The sequence below is a fragment of the Plectropomus leopardus genome, chromosome 21 (assembly GCF_008729295.1).
Source record: "Plectropomus leopardus isolate mb chromosome 21, YSFRI_Pleo_2.0, whole genome shotgun sequence".
Taxonomy (NCBI): Eukaryota; Metazoa; Chordata; class Actinopteri; order Perciformes; family Serranidae; genus Plectropomus; species Plectropomus leopardus.
In genome coordinates this window covers 1,286,498-1,313,691 of record NC_056483.1, presented here as the reverse complement: position 1 = coordinate 1,313,691, position 27,194 = coordinate 1,286,498, and the positions used below count along the sequence as shown (strand labels likewise).

The 27,194-nt window shown below is 38.6% G+C and overlaps 1 protein-coding gene across 1 annotated transcript; it reads right to left on the bottom strand.

The window, feature by feature from the left end:
- Positions 1-1,583: 1,583 nt before the first annotated feature.
- avl9 (AVL9 homolog (S. cerevisiase)) lies at positions 1,584-27,132 on the bottom strand. The gene is made up of 16 exons (XM_042510348.1): positions 26,939-27,132; positions 22,938-23,058; positions 19,267-19,352; positions 18,227-18,298; positions 16,225-16,314; positions 16,073-16,139; positions 15,827-15,867; positions 15,700-15,738; positions 15,515-15,584; positions 14,299-14,765; positions 13,638-13,772; positions 12,929-13,148; positions 11,924-12,041; positions 10,878-10,931; positions 3,267-3,355; positions 1,584-2,495 (listed from the first exon to the last, which is right to left on the bottom strand). The coding sequence occupies exons 1-16, from the start codon at positions 27,020-27,022 to the stop codon at positions 2,368-2,370; spliced, it is 1,881 nt and encodes a 626-aa protein (XP_042366282.1). The 5' UTR covers positions 27,023-27,132; the 3' UTR covers positions 1,584-2,367.
- Positions 27,133-27,194: the final 62 nt, after the last annotated feature.

Sequence of the window (27,194 nt, the reverse complement as noted above, 5' to 3'; positions counted from 1 at the left end):
TGTTGGAACATATTTAAACATTTATCTTTTCCTCTTCACTCTTTATCAGCGGAACAATCTGGAGAATTACGTGGGTGAAAACAATCACAGCTAACGTTAAACATGTTTAGCACAAGGCTTTTAAGACCACTACCTCACTTAAGTTAAAGATGGTGATAAAACCACACAAGTCAGTGCACATTGAATGTTTATCATCCATATACTCTACTGCATATTTCCGTAATATCACTCTTGAAACAGTACCTACAGTATTTTAACCAACGACCAAATGCTAACGAAGTTTTTTAGCAAAGTTTTACTCTTCACATTTCATCAGTTGAACAGCCCGTAGTTAAACTGAAAACACTCACTCCACTGTCACTGAGGTTTCAGCTCGATACTTCACTGAAGCTAAAGTTACTGATAATACCACACAAACCATTATTTATAACATTATTTAACATTACTGTGGTGGATACATCTATAATATCACCCCTGAAACAGTAGCTAATGAATGCATTTAGCCAGTGAGCCAGTGCTAACGAAGGTATTAAAACTAATGCTACTCGGAAGTTTACGGACACCTTTGTTATATCTTCAAAATATTTTCTTTTTTTTCTTTTTTTTAACTTTCCTAATATTCCTGTTTTTGTTGTTTGCACATATTTGATAATTATCTTTTTTCCACTTGTAATTTTATCATTTATGGACCATGACTGACCTGAATTGCTAGTTATTGCTAACGTTAGTTTAAGTAAACACACACGTGAACGTACTCATGCTGCTTCCAATCAACCCAAAAAAATCAACCTTTCTAAAGCTAACGTTCGTGATGAAGTGACACCAGCTTATGCACATAATGTTTTCATCAAGTTGTGAAAAGCATCCTTGGGCTTCATGAAAGGCACTATATAAAGAGATATTATTATTTAATTATTATTGTTAGTATTATTATTATTATACTGTAGTGCATACTTTTGTACTATTACCTTTGAAACAGTAGCTGAAACATTTTAGCAAACCTATGTCATATCTTCATAACGTAACATCATCGTTTTTTCATTTCATTAAAGACCACATATGAAACATATAATAAAGATTTTGTGAATTTGTACAATTTAATGTCTTATTATGTCGAGCTTTTAAAAAAACTCCAAAATAACAGTTTTATGCCAAGTTTAGTGTTTCTGGCAAGCTAAAATTAGAGGTTAACAGAAAAGAAGTGTTAATTAATGGTGCTATAATTTAAATTCTTTGGTTAACTATATTTTGATACATATTTTTTTGTTACATTTTTGACTTTTGACTCATAACCTTCACTCCCCTTTTTAAATATATTTATTTATTTTTTACCATTTTATGACATTAAACTTATGATCAAGAACCAACACAAATTAATCAACAATGAAGTAAGTGTTAATTGAAGCCTTTCTTAAGTCACCTAACATAATGTATTTTTCCCAGCTGACCATCAACATATTTAAACATATTTAATTGAATTTAAGTTGACAATTTATTGTCAGGATGGTGAAATTCTAATGTCAACTGATGTCAAAAGACTGATGTAGAAAACTGAAATTTGTAAAAAAAAAAAATTAAATTTGTAAAGGAAAGAGAACAATACCCAATGTCTGCTAATGTCATAATATTAATGTCCAAATGATGTTAATTTCTAACACTGTTAGACATTTAAAATATTGTCAACTCAATTTTCATTTCAACCAAAATTTAAAAATTGAAATTGAGTCCGTCTTTGTAGTGCTATTTTGATGTCCGGTGCTGGGAGCTTTGAGGAATTCATGCTGTTACTGCAACAACCACAGTGTCGTCACGAAGACATCACCGAACATGAGCCAAACTTTATTAAAATCTAAACCGTTTAAAATCTTCAAGGTGCCACAGCTCATGCTCAAATCCTGCGACACCAGTTTGTTTTTATTTTTCTGTTATATCTCTGTCAGCAAAATAGTCAGCTATATAGACAAACTCTACAAATGCAGCAAAAGAGTGAACAACGCAAACCCCAACGACAGCATCTTTAGTGGCTCACAGGAAAAAGCATCCAGCAACACAAGCAGGCAGTCAGGTTTTGATGCAGCCTGCTGAAATTTCTGGGTTTTTTGATCGAAAGCGCTGGCAGTCTCTGCCTCACAGTGGATATGGACTGTACAGTTAGTATAATGGCAGCGCTGCCTTCCTGTCCGGAGTGCCATTGCACCGCCCGGAGTCACCAAACATGAGGATGACAGGTTCAGACTTAAAACCTGATTTGAAGATGACCGTTTTTCTCCTTCATAAAACCAGCTCTCAGTCCACTGACCCTCAGGCTTCACAGGAGCCAGAGGATCAGAGGACGAGGACAGAGTCAGAGGACTTGCGTGCTTGATTTCAGGGTTGGACCTCTGTGGCGGGCTCCGGGTACTCCGGGGGGGTAACGGCTGCAGGCTGGGCCAGGGTGGAGAACCAGGAGGACATGGCTGACTTGGCGCTGGTCAACGCTCCGCCGACGGACTGACCTGAGAGCAGAGATGAAAAACAGTCAGACCACAACCACAAAAAACAGGAAAATAAATGTTTAAAAAATAATACTAATAAATTCTGTGTTACTGATCAATTAAAATGTGTCCGTAGCACGAAAGAAAAGGTTCCTTAATATCTGGTCAAAGTCATATTCGCTACTTTTACTAATGTTGCCTTCACAAGCTCCTCAGAAATATTGTATAAACCGAATTAAGATAGACAGATAAATAGCTTATTGTTGTGAATTGAGCAGTGCTGGCGTTACAAGCAAATGAACGGCCCTCCATAGTTGTGACAACGAGTGGGAAATTGGGAAGTTTCGATGATACCCAAGTTGCTGAGTTGTGACGTTTACGTGACGTTTCAGAGCAGCAGAAAAGGTGAAAAGCATGAAAACTGTCAACAACTGACAATAAAGAATTATTTCGTTATTTTGTTCCGAGTAGTTATCATTTACTTTAACAAGCTATTAACACTGATTACATTATTTTATGACACGAGTTGCTGACTTGATGTCATAAATGCATAAACATGCAAGGGACAGGGATACTTTCTTTTTTTAAATCTCCAGAAAATCTGTGGAGGAGTCATTAGAATTTTGTGTCCCCAAATTCGGTGTATGCTTGTCATCAAATTGCATAACAAGAATCAAACCGAGCTTTTCACATTTTTGACATGCTGGTCTCAAGCACTTAATTTGAGTGCTACAATGAATATTGTCTTCCCTCAGACATCCAATTTCATGGTTGTTTTCCGGACTTTCTTACCGACTGCCTTCCCCGTCTGGACCACACTGCGACTGGTGGTCATCATGGCGTTTCCAATCTTCTTCCCTCTTTCACTGTTCTGCACCGAGCTGCAGTGGACATAAAGAAGAGGAGAAAACAAAAAGGTTCATGTATGCATGCACTGCCCTCTGAACCCCGTCCCTGGTATGACCTATAATACATCCATGGGTATGACATTGTAGGAATTTTTCCACCTTTCTCGGAAACAAACTACACAAAAGTGCTGTTGCTAAATGTTGCAGCAACCTGTTAGAGGGGGTTATGTAACGGCAGAGGCTGAGCAGCAGTCACAGGTGGTGTATCTGATGGTCAGAGCTGACCTGAGAGCGGAAACAAGCAAGGCTACATTTCACAACAAATGCATGGCTAAATGCAGCTTTATCTGACCACCGGCCGCCTGGTGCGAGTCCAACCTTTGACATGGATCCTCACCGACCTGGCACTCAGCAGGAATCTCGCTCCTGCATCATCTGGCCAAACAGCAGCGTGGTTAAAAAGAGGATGTGGATACGTGTCGGCAGCTGCCATCTGTGCCTTCACGCCCTCTGATGAGCCAATTGTTTAATCTGAAAATAAACCTGGTCGCTTTGAATTTTACTACTCTGCTGCTGCATGAAGGAGCTGGTGAAGAGTTTTATGAGGTCACAGTGACCTTGACCTTTGCACTCCAAAATCTAATCAGTTCATCATTTAGTCCAAGTGGATGTTTGTGCCAAATTTGAAGAAATTCCCTCAAAGTGATCTTGAGATATCGTGTTTACGAGAATAAGATGCAATGCAGTCACACTGACCTTGACCTTTGACCACTAAAATCTAATCAGTTCATCATTAAGTCCAAGCGAATTTTTGTTCGTAATATCAAGAAATTCCCTTAAGAGGTTCACACGGATGCACAGGCCAGACGGACAGACAACCCGAAAAACATAATTTAAAAAATATGAGCAACTTGTTCATGAAATTACCAGAAATTAGTATATTATATATAAATATATATTGAAAATTATTTTACCCAATTATTGCATTTTTAAGCCCTTTTCATGTCATTTCCTTTTTTTAATTTTTGTTTTATTTCTTTTTCTTTTACTTCACTTTTTTTTTTATTTTGATACTTTTTAGGTCATTTCTTCTGAAGTTTCTCATTGCCCTTTACCTACATTTTAGAAGGACACAAAGCCCGCTTTCTCAGGTCTCAAAGTGTTGATTAATTTAAGTCTTCTTTTAAAAGAAACTATATATTTGGTGGCATTGAGATACAAATAAAACAAGAAGCCTTTACAACCTATGGATGAAGAGTTTCAGACAGAAAGAATGCAGATTTCAGCTTTAAAATATTGTTGCCTCCTTCCTAATTATTAAAGGATGGAAGTAAATAAAAGCACCTGTCAGATATGTGATTCAGAGTTCATGTAAAAGACACCTTCAGGTTGTAAAGTCTGTGTATGAAACCCGAATCCAAGGAGAAAGTGAGACAGGTGTATAAATGCTGTCAGTCCTCCACACACACAGATCCCGTGTTAATCAGCCCACGGCTTCAACATGACACCGTGTGCTCCGTGCACAACGAGCCCGGCCGAGCGTGGACTGGCACCACGGCCCGCTGCCTCTGTGGCGTCTCAGGGAGTCAGACGGACATCCTACGGCGCCGTCAACTCATCTGGACGCCAAGTGGGATCCACCAAACAAGCTGTGGTTGCTAGGTGCTTGTTGCTAGGGATCAGTGGTCCAGCTCCATGGCTGCACGTCCACCAGGAATCTGCCCTCGCTGTGCCAACTTCTTTTTGTGTTTATTTTCAAAATAAAGGACATGCTTTTTGTGCATTCCCAGCAGTGTGGAGAGACTTAGTTTGTTTTTGTTTTTTACTTTAGAGCCATGTGGTGTTTAAGTGTATTTATTCTGCTGGTGTTAATTTAGTTTGGAGGAAAAGGTGACAATCCCACTGAATCAGTGTAGATTGTGACTGTAATATTTTTTTGACTATGATTTTTTCAAAGTCTGCAAATACTGGCCTTTTAATATGATGGCATTATTGATCAATGCAACTACAGCTGTGATTAATTTTCTACATAATACAGTTCTCTGGTTTTCATCAAATATTAGTCATGTAAATTGTCTGAGGATAAAAATGTTTTATATCTTGTTTTTATTTATTCTTCTTTTATTTTTCTTGTCTTATTCAACACTTTTGGTTAAAAAAACAAGCAGAATTGACTTTTTAGCAGGTAAAGAAATGGGTGTGCCCATTTTGGTGCCTGTTTTCTGTGTTTCTGTGTGTGTGCTTCGTGTGTGACGCCTTCCCCTCCTCCTCACAGTGCAGAGTGATTGAACACACCTGTGACTGAGCACACCTGCACTCAATCTGCTCATCAGGAGCCAACACGGACTGAAGAAGCGAAATGTCTGTGTGGGTGCTTCTATTGCCTAAATAATGTACATTAATCACAGCTTTTGTTATACACTTAATACATTCGTCTTTTTACTTTTTCCCTGATTTTTTAAATTCACTGTGACTCCCCTCATCATCTGAGCCTGACTGGGAAACATAACAATTCTTCCTTCCATTCCCTCTTTCTTTCTTTCTTTAATCTTTCCATCACTCTTTCTGTGTGTCCTATTTTTATTTCCTTTCATCCTTCTGGTCTGCTTTTCTGTTTGTCCTTTGATTTCTTCCATCTGTTTCTTCTTTCCCTTCATCAATTCTCCCTTCCATCAATCCATTCTTTATTTTCTTCTCTTTCCTTATTTGCCTCTTTTCCATCTTTTCTTTACTTTTTCCTTCTTTCTTTTTACTTTTCCTTCCTTCCATCCTTGTTTCCTGCCTCTCTACTGTCTGCCCTTGTTTTCTTTCCTCCTTTGTTTATGTATATTTTATAATATGTATTATAATTTTAGTAATTTTACTTCAAGACAAATTTCTTAACTTCAATTAAGTTTATGGTTAAAACATCCAGAATGGGCCTTCAACTTCTACTCCAGATCTTTGTGCTTCCAAATATCTCTAAATTCAATGTAAAATGTGTATAAATTTATGTAAAACACATCTACAGTTATGATTTTAATGTCTTGCTCAGTATACTGTAAGTGTGACATACTCTCGCATGGAAAAATGTTAATAACTTTGAAGCCACTGAGGGTAAATTTGGGCGGAAGAATGGAAACACTGCGGTAAAATGATCATATTTAACTTTTTTTCAGATGCCACCCAGTCTCCAAAAAAGCTTGCAACAATCTCCTGGTAACAGAAAACAGTATTTCCCCTGAGCTACTGTGTACACTGCTGGCTGGGAGAGGACACGCTGACTCTCCGTCTCGCTGGCTGACCCAAATAAACAGCTCCTTATGCGGCTACAATAAAGAAAGCTCCTCTAACAGCGAGCGTCCGCCTGCAGCCGCGCAGCTCTCGTCACATGACTCTTGTTTTCTGAGAGCATCTCTGCCACCGGCTGCTCTTTGTCCGACGCCGATGACGAGGAAACATGAAAAGGGTCGGCTGTGTTTATCCCCCCTGAGTGCTTCCATAATACACATGCAACACAGCACATTCACAAGGAAGCCCAGCGTAGTTTTTCTTTTTTTCTGGTGGAGTATAAATAGAGGGGAGGTGGCAGGGCGGTGCACTGGGACAAAGAGTGATGAGCTGCGCAAAGCGGATGGAGTCAACTTTCCTCTTTCACTTTCTCAACCGACGTCCTGACCAGAGGTGAACAAAGTATTAAAATCCCTCAATTAAGTACAAATACTAATACCACCCTGTGAAAATACTCATACAAGTGCAAGCCCTGCATTGGAATTGTACTGAAGTAAAGGTAAGTAAAATCAGGAAAATGTACTATGAAAAATAAAACTACCCAATGCAGGAAAATCTTCAAAAAACAAACTAGAACACACCAAAAAACTTGAACTTGTTTAAAAAAAGACAAACCCCCCAAATTATTTTTTTTTAAAATACCCAAAATTTAAAAATTAAAAGAAAATAGAAAAAAACACTCAAAACTCCCACAAAAGTCAATTGAAATAATTGAAAATTGAAATAACACCCACAAAACTCAAAATTATATATATATAAATTATATATACATATATATATATATAAACTGTTCTTATTAATATTTATGCAATATTAATTTGTGAAGAAACTAAAGCTGTCAGATAAATGTACTGAAGTAAAAAAGTACAATAAGTATAAAGTAGTATTAAAATAAAATACTCAAGTAAAGTACCAGTGCCTCAAATTCGGACCTAAGTACAGTACTTGAGTAAATGTACTTAGTTACATTCCACCACTGGTCCTGACAAGTGAGAAACATCAGACCAGTCCCCGGCTGTCCCACTAACCCCAGTTTCCCCCTCAGCCTGCAGGAAAACAGCCACATGTTTACGTCTGTTTTCTTACTCATTGACGTCTTTTCTGGCTAATAACTACAGAGAAACAACACTGAGGAGGCGGAGAAACCCTAAACTCCGGCTGTTTCAACATTGATAAGTTATTGTTGAATTCAGCCCACAAATATGTTCTTTAAGTTTTTCCCAGTTTAGATTTTTGTCCAGTCTCTTATTTTGGAGTGACCGGGTCAGAGCTGCCTGCTCTGTGCTGTGTTCACGGAGCAGGAAGGGGGTGAAGGGCCACGGCTGGCTCTCTCTGCACTATAAAACTCTGGATGAAGCCGGTATGGCGGCGGCGGCGGTGGTGGTGGTGGGGGGGTGATGAGGAGGGGGTGTGCAGGCAGGAAGTTTGGCACTCGGCCAATCGGAGTCTTCTCAGGAATAAACACATCTCATTTCCTGCCTCAGCTTTGTGTTGGAGCGAGGCTCTGAAACAGGAGGGGATTCAGCCGCTCTGGAAAAGTGTGTGTGTGTGTGTGAGAGAAGTTTTCCTACACGTGTTCTCGAAGCAGAGACGACAGATAAACAGCTCAGTCTCTGCCGCGACCTTGGACATCAGAGAGTGTTTATTGACTGTCAGAAGCTTCGGATCTCGCACACGACATCTTTTAAAGGATGTCGAAATCCTCCTCCAAGATCCGGACAAAAACAAATAAAGACAGTTATCGAACCCAAGAGAAAGCCTAATCAATAACGAAGATGCATCATTCATTAAAACTCTAGAAATCCCAAAGGAGGAATGGCCCTTCCCCTAATTTAAGAGTTTAAGAATTAACATACGTTACCCCAACTTTGAGCTCTCTATTATGAATGATGCTCCAATCCATGAGATTTACTGATAATGTGCAAAGCCATGGATGAACGCCCCAATTTAAAAAAACACCCCAAACCGCAAAATTATTATTTTTTTTTTTTTAAAAAAGAGCAAAGCCATGGATGAAAGCCCCAGTTTGAAAAACACCCCAAACCTCAAAATTATTAAAAAAAAAAAATCACCCCCAGAGGCAGCACTCTGTGTACTCAGCATCATGGCACTAAAATTAAAAAAAAATAATAAAAAGAAATAAAAATAAGAAGAATATGGCTAAGATAAAACAGTCCGGTGATAGTGCTGAACGGTGTCGCTGTGAAATGACCTGGTTGTCATTATGTTGTACACCAAAAAGTAAATTTTAAACAATAATGTGAATAGCTACATTAAAAAACTGGATCTAATTTCCAGTTTCTTCCTGATTCTTATGATTTTTTTAATATGCTTTTTTTTATATTTACCTATTTTCCTTACGCTCGAGGACGGTGGGGACTAAAATCGGACAATGAGACGATGCCATGGACTCTTTTGCAAGACATTTCTGCAAAAGCTGCATCTGTGAACACAGTGACTGCGCTGAACTTGTTAAAAAATAATAACATTGATCATAAATGTTTGGTATTTTCAAATCTGCTTGCAAAAATAAAAGCCATCACAAGGCGCTGGTAACTTCTTGAATCCCGACAATACAGGAGTGGATAGATATAAACAGTGAATGATATTTATGTCGTGAAAAAGATTACTTTTTCTTTTATATTCAGAAAAATATGTTCATTGGACTCTGAAACGTGTGAAATAAGTAAGAGCTTTACAGAAAATTTGAACCTCAGGTGAAATTAAACTGTGTCCGTCTTCATGTTTCATAACTGCTGTCCAAGACGCATCAACCATCAGTCTCAAAAGCATTATGTCTTTTTTTTCTTTTCTTCCTTTTCGAATTTAAACGTCGCACAGATAAAGTATACTAAACCCAGTTTTAGGTTTCCTCCACAGTTTATTCGTGAGTGTGTTTGTTTACTGAGGATTTACGACAAAGTTCACTGCGGTCATGTCACCAAACACCCGGAGGTAAAGCGAGAGCTCAGAGAGTCGCAGCCAAGCAGATCTGCAGAGCTCTCATCATAAAGCTAAGTTAGGGACGGAGACTCACTCAGCTGTGTGTGTGTGTGTGTGTGTGTGTGTGTGTTGGGGGCATTTTCTGACGTGTAACACTAGGAGCAGCGCTCCAGCTGTGGATGGAGTCACTTTTCATCCACACTTCCTGGAATGAAACCGGATCCGAGGCCGAAGAAGTCTCCAGCTCCGTTTTTGAGAATGAAACTCGCTCATAATTAATGACTCGAGCTGATACGAGACCCCCGTCCTGCACCCACCACCCCCCACCGGGGAGCTGCTATGTCCACCCACAAACACGGCGTGAAGTAACACACTGCCTGCTGCTCTCTGTAACACACTGCAGTCAGCGCTGGATGTTTAACAGCTTTCTGGTATTTTAATCATTCGTGGTCTAAAAGACAAGAAAGCATAGCATTCCTAAAAACATAAAAAACATTTATTTATGCTCCTGCTCACAACAGGTGGTTAAAAGACATTTTACTGTCCATTATTCTCATTATTTGATTTCATTTTAACATTTTTTTTACTTTTATATAATTTATTGATTTATTTCTCATATGAATTATTATTTTATGAGGTTTTATTTTCAGTTTTTCAAACTTTCTCTAGCACATTGTGCTTCTAGACAGGATGAAATGTGCTATATTAATAAAGTTTTATTTGCTTGCTTTAATTTTAAGTATTTTTTGTTTGTTTTTGCTTTTTATTTTGAAGCACATTGAGTTTAAACCTGCCATATGCTATTTAAACAAACTTGCATTAACTTGTGAGCAAAAATTGGGCAAAATTCTTTTAAATTGCTTAATAAAATTAAAATTTACAGCTGAAACCCTAATTGGATTTATCATTAATTTAAAGATTTTACAGTACATGTAAAAACATTTTTTTAAGGACTAGGATGCTGAAATAAAGTGAATCCACTTTGTGTTTATCTGCTTAACCTGTCTCATGTCACGTCTTTGCAGGGTAATCTCGTCACCACATGAGGGCAGCATCATGCATGTTTTGATAAACCAGCTGAGCTGCAGCAGAAAATATGACACTGTGAAATTTAAAAGAAAATAATTAGGTCACATCTCTGCTGCTGAGTCTGCACTGCAGCTAAATTATCAGTTTTATATGTTGTTTCTGACGTTCTGTGTGTTAAAGCTGTTTCATGCTGCTGAGTGTAATCAAAGGTTTCCACAGCAGTGAATGATGAAGCTGCGTGTGTTGTAATGTGCATAACAGCAGAGGAAAGAATGAGTGTAAAAACACAGCAGAGGAATGGGAGAGTACTCACTGTGAGAGTCGTAGTTTCACATCAGTTACACTGTACTGGCCCTGGAACGGGTGTCTACAACCGAAAAGAAAAGAAATATATTATCATTTTTAGGTGACAGTTGGGAAAAAATGCTTGTCAATCAGACCACTACAGTGCAAATTTTAACAGTAATAAAATCACAATGTGGGCAATGTAAACACTTTTGGCAAATGCATAACTTGTTTCCAGCAATTTAGTGCATCTTTAGTTATTATTTTTTTGGGGAAAGGAGTTTCTGTTTGATTGTGCTGATGTTTTGATGTTATAAATAGTATTCTATATACGGTTTGTGTACGCTACTTATATTCTCAGATTTTCTTCTGTCTGTTGTTTTTCAATGTAAAACACTTTGAGTTTATGTGTCATGAAATGTGCTATATAAATAAAACTGCCATATAGCACCTTGCATACATACAGGCAGTGCTTCACATTGCAAAAAAAGTCACGAATTAATTACATTTTGTGAGACTAAAAATTACAAAAACGCTACAATTCAAAAAAAAGTTAAAAAGCAGTCAATAAAAGTCAATAGGAAAAAAAAATGAAATACAATAAACACCAGGGATAAATAATAATAAAATAAAAAAATGTAAAAAAAAAAAAAAATTTTTAAAAAAGATTAAAACTTATAAACTAAGGTTGTAAAATCAAACCATATTAAAAGCAAAATTAAAAAGATGGGTCAATAGTTTCCTTGTAAAAATATAAAGAGAGTTTGCCATTTTAATATCCAGAGTCAGTAAATCTCACAGTTAAGACGCATAAAAGCAGAAAGCACTTTTATGTGGTACTTTCATGTGACAGAAAAGCAGTGAAAGACCTTATTGATCCGGCAGGAACATAAAATAAAATAAAATCTCTGATGTGTGGAGGAGCAATGTCATTTAAAGCATTATAAACACGTAAAAATCATTTTAAAATCAATTCTTAAAGGAACAGATCGCAGTGCAGCATCTAAAGCGGTGGGATGAAGTATGTCATAAAGATGTGATATTTTCCAGATGGATGCCAATATGTCCACTTACCCCGGAGTGATGGCCGCCATGGCGGGGTGCTTGTTGCTGTACCACACCCGGTAGTTGTGTGTGATCCTCCAGGCTGCAATGAAAGGAGCGCCGAAATCAGCCAGCAGCCGCTCGTTATCTGAACGGAGACGACACGAGAAACAAAAGAGACGCTGGGAGTCAGCGATTAACAGCATAACTGGATTTACTGTCATTTTCTTCTGCAAAGTGGATTAAGTGTGATGATCCGTGTTTTTGTGTGTGTGTGTGTGTGTGTGTGTGTGTATGATGCAATGATTACAGCTGCCATCATAATGCCTCTGAAGATGAGTCATTAGTATCAATAACTCGTCATAAATTGAATGAAGACGATAGTAAGCTACATATTAATCAAAACTAAATCAAAGATTTTCTGAAGCTTGAAAATAAAATTAAAACTGATTAAACATTAGGAAACAAAGACGGTCTGTCAGTCTGTCTCTATCGAAATAAAAATATTTCATCAATAAAAATTTGTATGTCAGCTTGTTTAAATGTAGCTGTAACACATTTGTTTTGCCCAAATTAAAGTGAATTTATCTGTGGGTCCCAGTAAAAAATATTTTTTTTCAAAAATCACCACAACTGAGCACAAGATTTTGGAGTTATGGGCGCTGCTATTTTTCACTATAGCTTTCTTTAACCCTTTGAAACCTGGCTTGACATCACTTTTCTTGTGCTTTGTTCTGACATCTTTTACAAGCTGTTTAACCCTTCAAATCTTAAACAGAAAAAGTCTCAGCAGTTAAAGTAAAATATTGTGTGTGGTGTTTTAAATGACATGAAGTCATACTGAATTAATTAAGAGTGAACATCAAATGAGTCTGTACTTAAACACTGTGATATTTCATTAAGATCAAATGTACTTAAAGACTTTTTTATAGCCTGCAGGTACTTTGGATTAAACTAATTAATACGTAATTAAGTAAAATAAACCCTTAATGAAGAAGTGAGAGAGAAACGCGATGAATGATGAAGTCGTCCCACCTTGCTGTAATGTCGAGGACAGTAAGGAGTGGAGGTAGAGGGTGAACTGGGCTCTGATCCACTCGTCTCCGCCCTCCCAGCCCGTCCCGTCCAAGAAAACGTCGTCGCGGTTCTCCGTCACGTGTTTCACCAGGTAGTCGGCGAAACGCAGGTCCGCCGTCGTCAAATTCAGGATCTTCCGAAGCTCTGGGTCCTGGATGTGGATGAGAGCTTCTTCCACCTAAAACAAAAATCACACAATTTTATTTAATATATGATATTTTTATAGCAATTTTAGTAATAGCACTTTTGTTTAGTGGATTTTTTTTCAACCTTGAAACAAAACATAAAAAACAAAAAATAAAAATAATGTTGTATATATAGTATACAGAAATATACTATATACAGTATAAAGAAAATGATTACATTTTTGTCAGCAAAAAAACAATAGTGAGACTATGTAAATGAAGTGGCATTTAAAGAACTAAAATTCTGTAAATCATTTCATATTTGGTAGTTGTCATTAGGAGCGATATTGGAGAGATTTAACTCAGTAAAAGTGGAATATATTATTGAAATTTTTAATGCGTTTTTTAACCCAGACTTTCTATCAGAACAACCTTTTTTAAGTGAGGCACAATCATTAAAAATATACTTTACTGTTACATTATGAGCCCACAATATTTAATTTTTTCAATAAATTATATTATTTTTTCCATGCAGGACTCACCTCGACGATGGCATCACTGAGGTGCCTTTGCTGGCGGAAGAGGATGTTGGTCGCCCCGGCAACGAAGCCTCTCACCGTCACGTCAGACAGGAGGTGGTGCTGCTGCAGGGCCATGTAGGGCAGACACAGGTAACCCTGGCAACAGGAGGCAAAGGTCACTGTGTGTTTGACCGTCACACACTGAGTGTTGGATCTGAGTTAATATCCTGCTGCGAGCGTGATTTAATAGGTTATTTATAAACTAATATTGATCTTTTATCAGCTCAGAAAGTGTGAGGAAACCATGCATAATGAACTCTCTGCTATTTGAAATATGTCTTAAATTTCTAACATATGGAAAAATTAACCTTGTGTTGAGCTGGAGATCATTTCCTCATTCAGTTCTGTATCCTCAGACATACAGTACATCTCCCACACTTAAAACATTCGGCAGCAGCACAGACAAACTGGTGTACAACAGATGCAAATGTTTAAGTGCAGAAGCAGATGACATATTTTTCATTATTGGCCTTGGAAATACAAAAAAGTGCAAAATGTGTAGTTTTGGGGGCCCAGGAAGTACTGTTAAGTACATACAAGTGAGTGTTTCCACACATCCATCTGCAAACAGACTGTTTGATTGTTTTCATACCAAAATCTAAAAAGTAAACAAAAGTGTTACCTTGGTGAAGATGGGGAGCGGCAGGCCGTACTGATCCTCCTCCAGCCCCGACACCAGACCCTGGACGACGCCTCCCTGACCGCTGGCGGACTGCGGCTGCACAGTGATGGGCGTCCCCGGCTTAGAGTCGAATGCGTCCAGCAGCTCCGGCTCCTTCCCCTCTTCTGCCTCTTTGGGACTGTCTTCCAACACGCTGGGGTCCAGAGTCTCCCAGTCGCTCTCTGAGGACTCTGGGGAGGTGCGTGACGGCGGCTTCAGGAGGTGGTTGTCCCCCTCTGTGCTGTTCCCGGAGTACAGGGACTCTGCGGCGGGCTGGACGGTCTCCTCTGTGGTGGTGGCGATGTCGGTGACGGACACGGAGACGAACTCCTCGGCTCCTGAGACGCTCTCCAACAGAGTCACGTCCTCTGACAGGCTGCTCTTCGGCCTGTAGTGGGACGAGTCCACGAGGCCGTGCTCGATCATTCCTGCGCAAATCAGATCAAACGAAAACAGAAAAACCACTTTACTTAATTTCAGTCCGCTTATTCACTTATTACCTAGTTCTGTGGTCGACTACATTTCTTTTGACATGTTGCAGGTTTTTACACTTCCTACATGTCCTGATTTTTCCAGCTAGACTGACTTAAAGAAGAAAAAACTAATTCTTATTTTTATGAATAAAAATGTAACTGATAAACAAGAAAATATATTAGTGACATTAGTGTCCATTTGCTTTTATGAGTGCTGCGTTTCTATTACTTCAAATGTTGTTACCTTTTTCTAAAATGTTATGTCATGGCTTTGCTTTGCATTTGAGATGATTTGCATTTTTTATTTTTTTATGAGAATTTATATTTTCATTACTTTAAATTTGCCTGGAATTGTATTTAATCAGATTTATTATTGATACGATAATGATTTGATAATTTTCAAGTTAACATATTTTTGTATGGCTGTAGTTTTACAGATTCCCACACATTATTACCAATGAATTTCCAAAACATTTCCTAATAGTTTTTAGTTTCCATGACTTTCTTTAAGTAGTTTAAAATGGCTATGTCTAAATAGCGGTATTGTGAGGCTAGGTGTTGTCTGTAAATAAGAAATCTTTGTGTTTATGTCTTTTATCCTCAGGTTTTCCATCTGTGCACATGCATTTTAAACACCTGAGCATTATCCTTAGAAAGGTCTTATTAATGTGCAAAAGGAGAGGAAATCTTTTGGAGCTGCTGACCTGGAAACAGAGATAAAACTGTCATCAGAGCTCCGACTAGTCTGTTGACAGGAGACACGTAGAACAGGACCTGCAAACACAATAAATAAATGAACACATAAATCTAAACATTCATACAGTGAAGAGTCATTTTCAAAGGTTCTGCACTGCTTCATTAAAAATGAAAATGTTGTAGTAAATTGTACCTTTTTCTCCAGCAGAATAAGCTTGAAGAGGATGAGAACCTACGAAGGTAAAATTAAAATATTACACGACTATGGGACTACAAAACGACACATTTTAAACATTATAATTCAATGTCTTATTCTCTACCTTGTGTCGAAAGTGCAGTATTAAATCTCTTGGTGATAAACCTGATGAGAGGAAACAAATGAACAAATTTACAGCATACACATACAAATGCATGTGACCATTCGGAGTATGTTTTCCTAATATTTTCTAAGATTAAGATGCATGAAAGTGGAATTAAGTGCACTGTTATTTGCAGTATGCATCTTGTGCTGCCAGCTGTGACATGTAACGGTGCTGCATGTCTGAAATGTTTGCAGTGTGACTCACCCAGATAAACTTGTGATCCCTCCAGAGCCGAGCCCCTCAGAGAGCCGTTCATGTGGTCGTACAGTTCCTGCAGAGTCGGAGGAGGAAGCAGGAAGGTAAGCGGAGGCGATAAAAGAAAAGTAAAACATTAACTGAACAGGTTTCAGTCTCACCTGTAAAATAGAGATCTGTGAGAAGTCTTTTTCCTCGAAGTAGGCGTGTGTGATGAGCTGGAGTTTAGCTTGAAGCAGACCGTAGAGAGGCTGGAGAGCAAGACAAACACTGTCAGCTGCAGACCAGGTGTCAAAAAAGCAATCACAACTCTTGTTTTTCCCAAAAATAATCATTTTTTCAGCAGCAAATGACTGGTCCTTCTAATGCAGTGATACTCTATTGAGGGCCATGGGCCAAATCTGGCCCCTGATAGGGTGTAAGGTGGCCCCCAATAAAAATAAAATGGTTCACACTGGGAATTGTTTTTGTACTTTTAGTATACATAAGGTGCCAGAGTGCATAAAACAGCAAAATAGAGTTTGTTTATCAAAAAAAGTGCCAGTGTGGGATCCCTGTCCCCCAATAGAGGTCCTTGCTAAGACCCTAATGTCCTAAAATCCTAGAAATGTTCTGAAATCCCAGAAACATCCTAAAATCCTACAAACGTCCTACAATTCTAGAAACTTCCAAAGTCCTGGAAATGATCTGAAATCCTCAAAATGTCCAAGACACATGCTAAAATCCAAGAAACATCCTAAAATCCTACAAACCTCCTATAATCCTAGAAACTTCCTAAAATCCACGAAACATCCTAAAATCCTTCAAACGTTCTACAATCCTTTAAACTTCCTCGAATCCTAGAAATGTCCTAAAATCAAAGAAACAATCTAAAATTCTAGAAATGTCCTAAAATCTAATAAACATCCTTGAATCTGAGACATGGCTTAAAATCAAATAAATGTCCTAAAGTCCTAGAAATGTCCTAAAGTCGTAGAAATGTCTGGTGCTGCTCTGACTGGCCCCTGGCATCCTGTCATTTTGGAAAAAATGCCCCCCAGGCAAAGCAAGTTGAGCATCCGTAAAGCTATTGTCTTCGGTTTTGTCCTCATTTAACCTCTCTTAGAGAGTGTGCATTGGAAGATAGCTGACCAGCGTTTTCTCTGACATTTGCTGCATGCCTAAAATGTGTTTGTTTACATTATGAAAGCGTCCTTCCCACCCAAACCTCAAAACAGTGCCAACCAGAAAATAGCAGCGATGAGAAAGTTTCTAAGAGGATCAGCAGAGCAGCTGGACCCACATCAAAGCTTCAGCCAGCCCGAATCCTCCTGCAGCTTTCTGCACGCTGACACCAGCAGCACAGCACGGCGACTGGTCTGATGATCAAATAGCTTCAGAAATCCCATTTTTAGGCCCGTTATTTTCATGGTCAATTAAAGGAATACTTCACCCACAAAATGACCATTTGTATATGAGTTAGTCAGTTTATATGATAACATTGTGAGAGTGATGCTTGTGCACACAGATCTGCAAAAACAACTGAAAACGCTGGAATAAATGTGACGCACAGCTGAAACTCATCATAACACGTGGTTAAAGTAAGTTTAAGCCACAAACGACATAACATGATGTAAATATATCACGAATGTCACGTCAGTGTGCGATAACGGCACTTAAATTGCATAAAGTTACATTAAAAACGATAACGTGGGACATGAACTGTGATCTCCAGGATGAAAGTCCGGTTTTGTTTGACCCTTTCACCTCCCCTCCCTCTCGCCCTACGCAGACTTTTTGACATTTTATTAAAGCATCAGTTGCTCTCAGCATCAAATATTGCTGCAGATGAGTTTACGTTGGCGTTGAAAGCCCGGTGCATCTCATAAAGGCGTGAAAGGACACTTTTGGCGATGATATGACGCTAAAATGAAAGCTCTGATCCGGTGTCATAAACGAGTCTGTAGTGCCATTATGAATCTACCTACATCGTTAAAAGCTTTTAAACCTCTGTAGGAACCACGAAAAACAAAATGAACTTCTGGGACCCTTCGTGTTGATTTTTTATCACATCCTCTCTTCTGAATCTTCCTCCTCGTTACACTTTTTACATAATCACGGTGATGTCAGAGGGTTCACTCTGAGACTATTAGAGACAGCAGCATCATCCTGAGACTGACTCACCACTCGACTGAGGACGCAGACGCTCTTCTGCACCGTCTCCCTGGTGACGTCAGCCTGTCGGACCTTCAGGGCCTGCAGATGGATTAAAGACATTAAAACATATAAAAATGAGACCACAAAGCGAACGCCGCGAGGCCGCCGTGTGACGAATCGCTCTGCAGCCGACCTCATGAAAAACTGATGTCATGAGACTAAAAAGGAAACGTGAGCCGTTTCCTTTTATTTCCTGCTGATCAAATAAAGAACACAGAAGAAGAAGAAGCTCTGTGAGCGTGTGTGAATATGGCCAAAAGTATGTGGACAGCTGAATATACACCTGATACACTCGTGTGATTGTACTACATACCACTCAATAATTCACATAGATGCATCATACACCATATATAAGTTAAGAGAAGTAAGTTTTATTTTTGTTTGTTCCAGTTGTTTATCAATTTAACGTTAGTTTTATTATGTACTTACTGCTAAAATATTTTTAAAAATAAATTCTTAATTCTTAAAAAAAAAGTATTGAAAATAAAACATACATATACAATACTTTTAAAGTAGTTCTAAAAACCAAATAAAAGAGAGAAAAATAGAAAAAAAATATAAGTTTATGTATACACACTCACACACACACACACACACACACACACACACACAAACACACATATTAATGTTTTAAACATACTTTATGAATAAACATGATTTAAATAATGTTTCTTTCCTTTTTTTTACTCCTTCACCTTTTTTACTCCTTCACCTTTTTAAAGTTTGGGATACTTTTACTTTTGGCACTTTGAGTATATTATATGTGATTCATGCTTATGTATCTTTACTCGAGACATTTTTTTTTAATTTACCACTTTTCCTTGTATCAAAGTATTTCTGGACTGTAGTTTTGTTACTGTAACTTAAAAAGTAAAATATCTGAGTATTTTTCCTGCCACTGGTTCATACTTTTGGCCATAAAGTATATATATATTAACTTAGGTAAATAACAAATTTAAGGCTTCATCACTCTGTAAGAATAAAGAAAATAAAAGTATATGACTGACCTTTGCTTCTATTTGGCGATAGCAGGAAACTCCGTAGACACACTTCATGTCCTCGTTGAGGGGCGGCAGGTGAAAATACACAGTGTCTGCAAAACAACACCATCAGCCACATTAATAAACATCATTCATTCTTTTAAAGATTCATCAGAAACACTCATCTTCGTGACTGAAGCATCTTTCAGCCAAAAGAAATGACAGATTACGTGTCTGAGATTATCAGAAAAGGATTTATTGCCCACTAGGTTTTTACTTAAACCGAACTGTCTTTAGTTTTTGGTGCACGCATTAAAAATATAATAAACATATAAGAGGAATAATAATATAAAGAGTAATAAAATAAGACAATTACTGCAACACTCAAGAACTTAAATACAGAATAGAAAAAATTACAATTAATATGTATAATGTGCAGGATTCACACGGCAGAATAATCGATACACGCACCTCCACATTTCCGACGTTTAGTCGACAAATGACAGAGAAGGTAAATGATTGTTATTGCCAGTTTTTGCCATTCTTATTGATTGTCATGTTTGCTATATGTCACACTAAAGGTCGACGCTGTTGTGTTTAACGTCATTCCTGTAACACCCCTCTTGATTCTGCAATGCCAGTATGCTGTCTAAAATCACACACTGGAGCAGCATGATGCCGCCGCCGTTTAGCTCTACGTTAAAATTAAAAGGAGGCATTAAATGGGGACTTTAAGCAGCTCTATAGTGAATCTGTGAGTAAAAAGGGGCTCTTGACTTTTGACCTATAAAAAGCAAAATTTAATCAGTTCATTGTTGAGTCCAAGTAAATGTTTGTGCCAGATTTGAAGAAATTTTCGCAAGTCGTTCTTCAGAAATAACGTACACGAGAATGAAGCACACAACCCGAAAACATAATGCCTGTGACCACGACTATCGTCAGCACAGCGACATAAAAAAATAATGCTGTAGTGCTGTAGAGAGATTGCAAGATTGTACATTTTGGTGGAAAACAAATAAAATATCTTGTTAGTAAACGTATGTGGAATAAAAAAATCCATCTGAAACTTCATGTGCTATGATTTGAAAAACAGTCTGCAAAGTGTGGTTGTTTAAGCCCCTGGATTAAAGTATGGAGTGATATCAATTTTTCATTATTTTCACAGCCCAGTTATATCAAACTATACCATCTCATCACAGATCGCCTGCAGCCAGTTTAGCAGAGAAAAGCAGCTCTTGCAGAAACATTGGCAGAGAAAGGAAGCAGTGGAGTGAAATGCCACGACTCTCAGCCTTCATCCATCTGAGGAGAGCGGCGTTTTATAATGTGGTTTCTAAAGATCTCTGGATGAGACGACAGCAGAGCCACAAAGGTTAGACCGCGGACGTCACAGATTAAGCTGAGGCAGGGGTCCTCTGACGGGGCATCTGGACTGAAGCCACAGCTGCACGACGCCAGAAACAGTTTACACTCAAATGTACAGAATAAAAACTGATTCTGCTTCCTGAAAGCTGCTTCTAAAATGTGCATGAACTGACGACGAGTCTGCAGAGTTTGCTTCTATCAAATATTTATTTCAGGTTGATTTGTTCCCAAGATGAATGCAAGATAAATCTGAGAGGCTGCATGATTTTTAAAAATACAGACGTGCATATTGGCTTTTTTAACTGAACGAAACGGAAAGTTGAGACAAATGAAAAAGGGTGAAACAAGCCAGACTGACTGTTCATCTTTAGCAGTTTTCCTCTGTGAGCGACAGCCAGTTATTTCAGAGTGACTGCTGTTTTTACGAGCCGCAGTGCAGAGGGAGTCGCTCTCATCGCTGTTTTTTTAATCAGCTGACAGTCTGCAGGAGCGGCAGAAACAAAGCACACAAAAGGCATGACAAGGATCGAAGATTTATCTACATTTAGAAATGTGAAAATCTGCATAAAAGATATCTGCAGGAGGGATCCAGAGAGGCTGATTCTGAGCTCGAGCTTTAAGATTTTCTCTAGTTTTTTCTTCTTCATTCAGGCCGAAATAAACGTCTTGAAAACAAATATTTTCCACTTTTAAGTTGCACAAACAGCGAGCAAAAGCACCCTCATCCTGCAGCAATAACAAAAATATCTATTTCACGTTGATTCGTTCCCAAAATGTTGCAAGATCAGCTGCAAGATTTTTTGTTTTTAAATAGGAAGCAGAAAAATATAGTTGATTTGCATATTTTTAGTCTTCATCTTTTCTTTTATCTTGTGGTTTAATAGATACTTTCACCCTTTTGAGCCCCTAAAAATGCATTTAAATTATGAATAACTGTTTGGTTAACTTGGTCACAACTATAAACTAAACAAAGAAAAAAATTAATTAATCAAAAAATGTTTTAAATTTTTTCAATTTAAAAAAACTGCTGAAAAATTAAGCATGCATGGACACACGGGACACAAACACACAGCAGGGATCAAAGATTTGTTTACATCTAGAAATGTGAGAATCTGCATAAAAGATCTGCAGGAGGGATCTGGAGGGGCTGATTCTGAGCTGAAGATTTAAGATTTTCTCTGTTTTTTTGTCTTCGTTCAGGCTGATAGATGCATCTTCTTCTTTGCTTATTCTTGCAACATGAGAACCAACATTTTCCACTTCTTAGTCAGACAAACAGCGAGACAAAGCTCTCCGTCCCGTAACAACAACAGCGTTTGATTGGTGCTGAACTTTGACTCAGTTCCTCCTGTTTGCAGGACAGTGTGAGCGGCAGCAGAGAAACCACAGGACCGTCACATGACAGCAGCCACAACACACGGGACGCATGGGACACACACACACACGCACACACGCATGCACACACACGCACACACACGCACGCACACACACACGCACGCACGCACACACACACACTCACATGACAGCAGCCACAACACACCGGACGCATGGGACACACACACACACACACACACACACACACACACACACACACAGACGCAGCTCCAGTCGGCTCACTGTCACTCAGTCCTGCTCTCTCTTTACAGCACGGACACTGTTTCACCTCTCAGAAAGAGACACCTGCTTTCACAAAATCAAACACTCAGTTTCATCCGTTCACTGTCAGCTGCCGTCTGAGGATCGAAAAACACTTTCTGACTCCGTTTCCACCTTAAAAATGTTCCAAAACTGATTCAAAGTGGATTTTTTCCACCAAACAGATGCAGAAAACTTTGAGATTCATATATAATTTCCACCTGGATGAGTTCTCCCTCACGACGACACATAATCCAGAACCATCAGTTTGAAAAAGAGATTCATTAATTTAAAGATTAAGATGCAAATAAAGCCGCAACTAACGATTGTTTTCATTTTTCCGTAATCATTTGGTCCATAAATATATTAAAAAATGCCTCATCATTCTTTAAAAACAAGGTCACATATTCACATTTCTCTGACCATCAGTCCAAAACCATAAAAGAGACAATAAAGCTGTAATTATTCACACATTATTCACACATTTCAGGACCAGAATGCAATATTACTGATCATAAAATATTAGGTTTCCATCAGTAAACTTAAATATTTAAATAAGATTAATGCATTAATAATAGAAAAGCTTTATTTATTTAAACATATATAGAAAAAAAATAAAAAATCTATTCATTCAGCCTTTAGAGGCTGCCGACTTTATAGAGCAAACCGAACCATTTAAAACAGAAACACGGTCGTACCTTCCTGGTAGTTGTGCGCTCCGTCAGGAAGAGCCAGGAAAGGGAGGTACTTCCACTCCTCCGGCAGCACGTTACTGTCGTGACCCTCATCAGGCATCAGCGGCGGGTACGAGAACTCAACCTGAGGGCCGAGGACAAAATCAGGGTCTCCGCAGGTTTCAACAAGTTAAAGTCAAGACGTTTTAAGACCATCATGAATGCAATTTATTCACATCCATAAATATGAAGGAAACCCAGAATTATTTACAAAAGCTATCAGCTGTGATTAACGATAATCATTATCGGTTCCACGGTTGTTCACTTTTGTAGTTTTATTTCAGCGCAATCAAAACATTTCTTTTTTATCACTTTAGTTTTTTTTTTTTACAAAAGTCAACCAGCTTGCAATACGATTGATTTACGAAAGAAAAACAAACAAAAAAAAACAGACAAAAAAACAAAAATCAAATCAAAACATTTCTTAAAATTAAAGTCAGACTGAACTTTGTAACTTTATAAAAGTAACATTTGTCTATTTTTATTTAAGAGCTGGCAAAATTGTATTTAAGACTTTAAGACAATTTAAGGTCTAAAATGGAGATTTGGGGCCTTTTTAGACTTTTTGGGACTTTTTAAGACTCCACGGACACACTGTTAAACGGTCTGACTATATTCATTTTTTAAATTTTTTTTATTTTCTTTCTTTCTTGTGCTCTTTTTATTCTTTTTCTATTGAAGCCATTTCCTTATTTTTTTCTATTGTGTCTGCATTACCTGTACTTCTTATTTTTTTTAAAATATTTTTAATTCTTCACATATTTTGTTCCACGTCCAGGATTTCAGGATATTTCTATGAGTTTAGGCATTTTTCAGGATTTTAGAGCCTTTCTAGGATTTCAGGACATTAGTGATTTTCAGATGCAGCATTTCTTTCCCACAGCCTCAGAAAACTTGAACTTCCACATCACAGATTAAAGTTTCACTGCCTGTTTCTTGTGATTATGAAGCTTCATGTACATTCAGACAAATTCATACATGTATTTTCTGTTTTATGTACTTCATCATGTTTCCACTGAGCTGTCAGTGCTGCAGCTCTCCCACAGAGCCCGGCCTCCTGCAAAATTAACCCGAAACCAGCTGATCCTGAACCACACACACACACACACACACACACACACACAGAGGAGCAATGATTCACTGCTGACTCTGGAGAAGTGATGCTCTCAACAAAAAACACGCAGGTCCAGCAGTCAAATATCACTCAGTACATTTATCAACTGCCTGTCTTCGTGGTGTCCTGCTGTCTTCGTGGTGTCCTGCTGTCTTCGTGGTGTCCTGCTGTCTTTATTATGTTAATTTAATCATTTTACAGGTTTCAAAACATCTCGCCAAACGACCACAGCTGGAACTTAGCCAGATGGCACATTTACAGAGATGCTGATTAATGTATGTCGTCCTTATAAATAAAATAAATCCAAAGGAAATACTGAACTCAAGCGCACATTTGAGGTACTTAAACTTTACTTGAGTTTGTTCCATTTCATGCATATTTATACTTCGACTCCACTACATCTCAGAGGTGCATATTTTACTTTTTACTGCACTTCATTTGCGTAACAGCTTTATTTACTTTACAGATCACAGTTCTGGATTTTGTTGAGGACTGCAAATACTGAGTACTTCTGTCCTTCATGTCCTGAAATACAGGAAATGTCCTGAAATCCTGGAAAACTCCTAAAACTGTGGAAACGTCCTCAAATCCTGAAAACGTCCTTAAATCATAGAAATGTCCTAAAAATCTACAAATTCAAAAATCGCGTGTCAAGTTTTGAATAGTACTAGAGGAATGAACTGTCGGATGTCGGTGTCGACTTTGTAAATTGTGTTTATCATAAAAAGCTACGTCAGGAACAAAATCCGAAAGAAAACATCTTTTTTAAATATTTTTGAAAGTTTTCTTTAATTTTTTCAGGAGCTTCCTGCCGGGTGGCAGGTGAGTATAATTGGGAGTTCGGGGGGTAAAGAGACGCTGACGGAGAGCGAGACAGACGCATTAAAGAGCCAAGAACCTGATCTGATACCCTGCAGGAGATCTCTGACCCCGATCGGATAACCTCCTGCAGCAGAGCCAACCGGCCCGAAACAAAGAGCGCGCTCTGTCTGCTTCGTCGGGCCTCGTTTTGACTCCACGCTGAAAGTGTGTGTTTGTGTGTGTGTTTGTGTGTGTGTTTGTGTGTGTGTGCTGCAGCAGCTGCTTCTCTGTGGAGGTTAACAGACAGCTGACAGATGGGGGGCAGCAGCAGACCACAGCGGGCTCAGTGTCTGCTCGACAGGCCGCCGGCTCGCTCTGTAAATTTAATGAATTTCACAAAGCAACAGGTGATAATTCGAAGACGCCTTACACTGAGCAGCTCTCACACACGTCAGGAGGCGACATGAAACGTACTTTTCTGTCTGAATTAAACGCACAAACTCACACTGAAGTCTTCTCTCTCATCACCTTTGACCTGATGGAGGTTCATGTAACTGTGTATTTTTCTGCAGGTTTTCTTTTATTTTCTGCGTTCAGGACGTTTACGGGCTCAGCTGAGGTCGAGACTGAAGGTGCAAGACTTTAAGCATCATCAGCGCCGCCAAAAACGACCAACGAGAATCAGTCTGGAGGCTTTTTGTTTTTTATTATAATATTAAGCACTTCACTCACTTTGTTATTTTATATCAGTATGAAAAACATGCAACTCTTTAACTTTTTAACAACATTTTTCTCCCTTCCTGTCTGCACGTGTCTGTTGACGAGTTTCTGCATGAAAACGTAACCTGAAAGGGATCAAAAGAGCTGAACTGACGTGAATTAGGTTGTAAAAACATAAAGACATCATCATATTTTGGCTGTAAATACTGTTTTGTTTTGTTTTTACTGTTTTTATTATAGCCGAGTGATATAACTCTAAAAAAAAACAAATCATTTACTTTTTTAACTAGTGGACATCTACTGCAGGGACACGCTATTTTTAATATTTTAGGACATTTTAAAGATTTTAGGATGTTTCTTGGATTTGGGGCCATTTCTCAGATTTTAGGACATTTTTGGTATTGTGGGACCTTTTCAGGATTTTAGGACGTTACATGGATTTTAGGTAGTTTCTAGGATTTTAAGGACATTTCTACAATTTTAGGGGGTTGCAGATTTTAGGACTATCCTGACGCTGCTTGTTGCACTCTGGCACCTTATGTATACTAACAGTACAAAAACAGTTCCCAGTGTGAATCATTTTATAGTTATTGTGAATTTAAAAATATTTTTTGGGGGGCCACAGGCACGCTATCAGGGGCCAGATATGGGCCGTGCGCCCAAAGTTGATCATCAGTGTTTTAAGATGTTAAATGTTGAGTCATTAAGTTTGTCAGGAAGCAGAAAATATTACTGTTCTTGCACAACAAGACGAGTCGATCACAATAGGGATGTGTGTTTTCAATTTTTATTAATCTGCGGATTATTTTCTGAATTGCACACACAAAACCCTGACAGGAAGCTTCAAAAAGTGTATTTTTACTTTGGTTTTGAATGCATGACTTTAGCTTTTAGTGAAATATTTTAAACTTTTGTACTGCTTTTGTATTTAGTTGGTGTGAATACTTCTTTCACCTCTGTAAATCTCTTTGAAAGGCAGATTAAAGACAGAGAGCAAAGACAAACAGTGCATCCAGGAGAGAAAGCTGCAGCCTGCAGAGGAAACACAGAGCTGCTGCTGAATACACTGAACTGGAAAGATGTTGGCAGCAGAGCTCGTGTTATATAACTCAGAGAGCCCAGAGCAAACAGCTGATGTCAACTACAACCTCTCTGTCTCTTCAGTGAAAAACCTACATGTGAGTCACCGTCATTAACCTGCAGAGCACAGAGGCGCAGACACGGAGCTGCATTATCGATCCGTGCACAGAGAAACAGTAAATGTGCCTTTATTATGAATGCATCAGGAAGTTAGCAGTTAGCTTAGCACTGTGAGCAGGGGTTCACCTACCTGACAGCCCTTTTTGTGGTGAAATCCGACCACCACGATGTGCAGCACCGGGCCCTTCACATCGTCCCTGCCGAGAGGCTCCATGTGTCCCCGGGGGTTCAGTCCGTCCTGAGTCGGTGATCTCCGGGGTCGGATGTAAACACGGAGCTGATTTTCTCCCCCGAAGCAGACAGACAGGCGGACAGCAGGCACAACACAAGAGACACAGGACAGGATCTCTCCTCCCCTTCGTCTCAGTGTGACAGAGGAGGGCGGA